The 6,099-nt window shown below is 55.0% G+C and overlaps 1 protein-coding gene across 6 annotated transcripts in view; it reads right to left on the bottom strand.

The window, feature by feature from the left end:
- Positions 1–1,041: 1,041 nt before the first annotated feature.
- The window catches only part of Igf2bp2 (insulin like growth factor 2 mRNA binding protein 2), a 136,609-nt gene continuing 131,551 nt past the window's right edge, over positions 1,042–6,099 (bottom strand). For 5 of the 6 annotated variants that reach the window (XM_010624210.2, XM_010624211.2, XM_010624212.2 and 2 more), the window contains 4 exons: positions 4,761–4,835; positions 3,834–3,965; positions 2,941–3,054; positions 1,042–2,326 (listed from right to left, as the gene is read on the bottom strand). In XM_010624210.2, the coding sequence (XP_010622512.1) occupies positions 2,234–2,326; positions 2,941–3,054; positions 3,834–3,965; positions 4,761–4,835 (414 nt within the window). In that variant the 3' untranslated portion in view covers positions 1,042–2,233. The remainder of the gene's footprint in view (positions 2,327–2,940; positions 3,055–3,833; positions 3,966–4,760; positions 4,836–6,099) is intronic. The other variant, XR_004516849.1, reaches the window with a different exon arrangement.

The raw sequence follows: 6,099 nt of genomic DNA, 5'->3' as shown, positions 1-6,099 counted from the left end.
GGCAAGCCTGAGCCTTTACAGGGAGGAATTCAGCCCAAGCGAAGACCCTGCTCCCCGCGTGGCGGGCAGGTGGGGGCGCTGGCGAGCACCGCTGCTGCTCCGGGAAGCGGCTGCGGTCTTTGCCCAGGCCGCCTGTCCGGCTCCCAGTGTGAGCCGCCTCCTTCTCCGCTGGGCACCAGGGCGGCCAGGCGCCAGCTCGGCACCTCCGCCTTTTTTGGCACAGGTTCACAGACAAGTGTTTTGGACGTGGGCATTTTAAGAGCTAAACTTGAAATTCTACCACGCAAATAAAGGCCCAGGGACGAAGCCTTCCGGCGGGGCCCGGGATCCATTCGAGGGGGCTGGGGACCGGGCCGTTCGCGCGCGCACACACACACACACACACACACACGTTCTCACACACGGCACGCGCGCACACATACACCCACACCCACCCCGCACAGCCACAAGAGCTCGGGAGTCCCCAGGGCCGCCACTGCTGACGCCAGGACGGGGCTGCACTCGGTAAAATAAAAAGCCGGGTACACCACGGTCATGTTAGCTGGATATATTTTTTTTTTTTCCTGAAAATTTTTCTTTTTTTTTTCTTTTTTTTCTTTGTCACAGAACACTGTTTGCAGTAGAGGAAACTGGCATTGCAGTCTGGTGGTAAAATGGCTTGTTCACAAAAACCAGTACATGTTCATCCTTTAGCGCAAAAAGCCCTAATGGTGCGTACCCTATTGGAATTCGGGACATCTCCAATATTTTCTCTCTCTGTTTTTGTCTTTTTTTTAATAAACATTTTCAAGGTTTGTCCAAAAGGTGGCCATACAGGCTCTCGGCTAGCGGAAGACAATTCAGAACAGCTGTCGCACACTTGGACTGTGTCACCTTCTCCAGGCTGGCAGTTGATTATTTTTTTTTCCAACTCATTTTTATTAAAAAAATAAAAAAATGCTCCAACTATCAGTTTTACAAAATCTCTAAGGGAAACACAAGAGCAAGGTGCTGAGGTAAAAAACACCTGAGGTAGCTTTTTTTTGTGTGTTTAAAAAAAATCTGTAAATTTTAACGCCCTGGGCCAACAACCTTGTGTAAATTGTTTTCCTTTTTTTTTTTTAAACGAAGAAATCATTTCACTGAATGTTGATGGCTTATACACCAAAATGTAAAACGACAGAATACATTCTTTATGGAATTTTTCTTGGTTGGGTTGGCTGGTTGCTTTGATGGGTTCCTGTTTTCCTCTTCCAAAATGCTAGGACAAGTACCACTGACTCTTGTTCTCTTGAGTAACCAAGTGTAAGTTGAGGCTGGTTTGTGTGTTTCGCATTTGTTCCTTCTGTGCGGTATGATAATCAGAGCACTGCTTTGCCTGGGATGCATAGGTACAGGGGATGGAGACGGATGAGGGAATTCAGGAGTGGGGATGGAGCGGGGTGGGGGGGAGAAACAGAGAGAGACAGAATTATATAGCAGTATGCAAAAAACCAGTTTAAAACCTGTGAAGCCAAAAGAATGGGTGTGAGCTAGACAGGTGAGGAGGGCCAGGCCCTCCTGGACGGTATCCCTTCTGTTGACAGACACAGGTGGTCCAGAACTGCTCCGAGTGTCCTTTGACAGGGACTCCCTCGGGGTGAATTTTGTGGGTGGCTTCCAAGTTCCTTTCTACACTATTCGACCTCCCAAAGAAAGACTTTACTCTTTAAAGTCTAGAAAAGCCTGCTTTCTGTTCAAAAAGAAAACAAAATTAATAATTGAGTAAAAATTGGAGTTAGTTGTTATTTGATATATTATTTCTAAAATATATTAATGCTGCAGGCATCCTGTGTAACCCACAGGCCACATATCTTAACATCTTTCCCCTTCTAATATGTACACACATGTACAGAGACAATTTTCCACAGAAAAGAAAAGGGGGTGAATTTTGCTTTGCTCGGAACACATTCACCTATGTTAGTTCAACTAAAAGGGATAGCGTCGTGGAGAAGGGTTCTGAGTGAGTGCATGGGGAGTGATGGCTGAAGCCTGCAGAGGCCGCGGAGGCGGGCGGACAGCGGTTCCTGGGACCCCAGCCTCCCCGTGCCCCTCCATGACCCGGGATTCTCAGCTCGAGGCCCCGGTGCCTCCACAGACTTCTCGTTCCTCAGGGTGGTCTTTGGTTTGCTCCCGATCTGCTGGCTGTGTTTGGTCAGACGGTCTGGTGTTGGGAGGGCTACATTCATCCGCGTTTGCTGGTGCCTGGGGGGCCTCACTTGCTGCGCTGTGAGGCAACTCCCTGAGGGTACTTCTGCTCCTGCTGCTTCACCTGCTGCACGATCTCCCTGATCTTGCGCTGTGCAGTCTGCAGCAAGAGAGGGCGGGCGGGATGGGACACACGTGTCACTCACCCGACTGGGTCCTTTTCTGCGTAGCAGTGAGGTCCCTTCCTCCCCACTCGGCCACTGGTCAGAAGGCACCTTCTGACCAAACGCTAGCCGCTCCTGGAGGACAAACAGGGCGGGGTGCAGCAGAGGGAGCAGGGACGGAGTCCTGCAGGGGTCACACAGCTCAGGGTCCCCACTGTGGCCCCCACCTCCCGGACAGGGCAGGACCCTGCCCCACGCTGCAGGGAGAAGGGCTGTGCACATGGCAGGCAAGGCCTACGCTTGTGGGCCACAGGCCATGTGGGGACCCCTGAGGCGGTGACCAGGAGAGAGCAAAATGGGGAACTAGGGTCCCCAGTGAGGCATGCTGAACTTGTCACCGTGAGGCCTTGGCACCATGCGGTGTCACCTCTGCGCTGCCCTGGGCTCTCCCAGTACAGCGGTGGACAGCAGCACAGAGAAGGGATGGGACAGCGCCCTGCAGGAGGAAGGAGGGCTCTGCTGTGCGCGTCGGGGGGCCGGAGGCCGCCGACAGCTCAGGGGAGAAGTGGAAAGAGACTGGCAGGAAAGGAGTGGGTCTCGCGGCCGGTACCTGGCTAGCGAAGAAATGCCCGATGATTCTGACGATCACTTCCTCATTCTCGTCGGGCGTTTGGTCTCGAGGCACGATGACTTCGGCGCTGGTCAGGTTCTGCAGCTCGTTCACCTGCAATGGCGAGGAGGCCGTGGGCGGGCTGCGTCCTGCCTCCAGGGCCATGGAGGGGCTCAGGAGGGAGGCAGACCGCGCCTCTCCTGCACCTGACCCTGGTTCCGCCCCGCCCATCCCGCCGGGTGCTTCTCCTGTCCCCCTCGCCCACCCAGCCCAGGGCGCCACACCGGTGTCCCATCCCACCATCTCCCCACCCGCCTCCTCGTCCTCGCCTCGGGCCCTGGCCTGGCACCGGGCTCACGGCAGAGTTCGGCGAGCGCAGAGGGGAGCTGACGCCATCTGGGGCACCAGAAGTTCAGGGTCTGGCTCTGGGATGACCCAGCCGGCCTCGGGAGGCCTGGGCTTCTCCTCCGGCCGACGACGCACTCGCTTCTGCCGCTACACACCAGCTCTGCCGGGAGCCCAGCGCACGCGGCCGTGGTCCCGAGAACTGAAGGCGACTCACTGAATCTAGATCATGGCTTTTACAACAGCAAACACGCACCCCTTCCCCGAATACCGCCCGACTCGGGTGCGAGGCCGCTCCCATGCTGCGCACAGGGCAGGGCGGTCCGCTCAGCAGGTGGGAGCAGCCCTGGAGGCCTGGGGCTGGGCCGGGCACCGGAAACCAGGCATGAAGTTCCAGGGATGCCGACTGCCTGACCTTGGCCCCTGTGGCTCAGACGCCGGGAGAGCCCGGTTCGAGTCCAAAGCCGAGACCGCGCCAAGGGGTGGAGGGCACTCGGGTAAGGCCAGGGCATTCAAGCAGGAGGTGTGGCGAGCTGGTGCCCACTTACGGTTTTGCCGCCTTTGCCAATCACCCGGCCAGCGGTAGAGGAGGGCACTCTGATATGGGCTTCCAGCTTTACCTCTTCTTTAGGGTTAAAGAAGTTTTCTTCTTTCAGTTTCCCAAAAATCCGCCCCTGGGCCTGGAGAAAACGACGCGATGGGCCCAGGGTCTCGGACGGAGGCGCCAGGTCGCCGCCCCACCAGACACGGGTGCGCGGCGAGGCCACACCCCCGCAAGTGTCCGACTGCCCGTTTGCCCAGGGACTCTGCGCTCCTCCTCTGGCCACAGCAGTGCGGCCTGGCCCGGCTGCCACAATGAGAACGGAGGCGTCCAGGGCCGGAGGTGGGATGGGAGCGCTGGGGCGGGAACCACAGAGCCCTGAGCTGGTCATCTCCTCTCACTCCTCGGGCTGACGCCATCCTGTCATGAGCACAGCCCACCTTTCGTCCATTCACGAGTGGAAGTGGGTGTTCTGGCAGCACCGGGGACTGAACCCAGGCCCCTCTCCGCTGTGCCCAGGTCTAAGTTACTAAGCTGGGTTCACATCTGCGACCATCCTGCTTCAGCCTTCAAGCGAGCCGAGGTTACAGGTCTGCACCACTATGCCCAGCGAAGGCTTGATTTCAAGTGGTTCCTTATGCATTCCCTTTATCCTTTAGGTCTAACTGAAATTAACTAAAAGGGGTACATGTTTATAAATGAATATGTGCCTCTGACTTTTAGAAAACTCTTTTGTGCTTTTGTTAGAAGAGGAGGAAAGGCAAAAAGATGAAACAGAAGCATGCATCTCACTGGAGAGCTTCCACAGCCCCGGCCCTCCCGTGCCCATGTTAATGCCCACAACACTCGGGTGAGGGATCACAGCCCTGGAGGGCGGCCGAGGGCCCTGCGACCTCTGCAGACAGCCTGCCCCTGCCTCGGAGGCAGCACTGACCTTGAACTGGGCCTCAGGTGGCCCAGTGATGATGACCATCCGCTCGCTGACGTCTGGGCCTTCGGCTGGGGCAATCTGCGGGTCACAGGAAAAAGACGGTGCTGGAACCGAGTGGGTGCTGTGCACGCTCATCTCCAGGGCCTTCACACCTGCTTTGTGCCACCCACGCTGCCTCCACCCCGTCCCCCTGGGAAGTGTGCAGGATGGAACGCGCGAGGCTCAATACCTCCTCCTCCTGTCTGAGCTCTTGTAACACAAACAGACCCAGCAAGTATTTTGTTAGAGGTTGTTTGTTGCATCTTTAAAAATGCATTATCTTATTTCAAAAAGATTAAACAACAACAAAAAAAAACCCAGCCTGGTGCACTGGTGCTCGCCTGAAATTCTAGCACTTGGGAGGCTGAGGCAGGAGGATCACTGCAAGTTTGATGGCAGCCTGGGCTACACAGTGAGTTCAAGGATAGCCTGGACTACATAGAGAGACCCTGTCTCAAAGTAAATGAACAAAAAAAAAAAAAAAAAAAAAAAATTTAAAAAAAAAAAAAAAAAAAAAAAAAAAAAAAAAAAAAATCAAGCCAGATACAGCAGTGCATACTGCTTGGCAGGCTGAGACAGGAGGATGAAGATACTGAGCCCAGGAGTCTGAATCCAGCCTGGTGACACAGCAAGAAATACAAAACAGAAACCCAAAAACAGTGAATTGTAGGAAAATTAAAGTGAATTAAAAGCTACACTCCTGGCCCAGGTGTTCTTGTTTATGCAGTGCTGAGATTGAACCCAAGACCTCTGCACTGAGCTACTTCCTCGTGTTTCTGTTTTGAGACAAACTGGGCTTGAACTTGAGATCCTCCTGCCTCAGCCTCAGAGTTTTGGGAGTACAGGTGTGCAGTACTATGCCCAGCTTCATTTCTAAGCTTCTAAGAGCAAATATAAAGAGGAAACATGGTCATTTACAGGGCTCCAAAGGAAAAACAAACCAGTAGCACAGGGAGGCCCAATTCCTGAGAAAGCTGTCGGCAGAGAACTGGGATTCCCCACCACACCGTTAAGTACACCTCTGGCCAGTGGCTGTCCCCTCGTAGCTTTGCTGTCCTGCAGCAGCATCTGAAGGTGGGCTCACAGGCGGGCCCAGTGCCCCCACTCTTAGGAGAGGAACCGAGCCAGGTCCTGCTCTGCACAGCTCTGGCCTCAGCAGCCACACACCATGTGACGTAGGGTGAATGAACTGAGGCACAGGTGACGCTCAGCTAAGCTTCTCAGGGTCTGCCCTCCCCTCGGGTGGCCTCAGCCTGGCGAAGCTCACCGGCACTGGGGGGGGGGGGAATCAGCAGTCACGGGA

This window comes from Fukomys damarensis, unplaced genomic scaffold (assembly GCF_012274545.1).
Source record: "Fukomys damarensis isolate Sample0158 unplaced genomic scaffold, DMR_v1.0_HiC HiC_scaffold_12, whole genome shotgun sequence".
In the NCBI taxonomy this organism is placed as follows: Eukaryota; Metazoa; Chordata; class Mammalia; order Rodentia; family Bathyergidae; genus Fukomys; species Fukomys damarensis.
The sequence above is the reverse complement of the archived record's forward strand: the minus strand, read 5'-3'. Positions and strand labels throughout refer to the sequence as shown.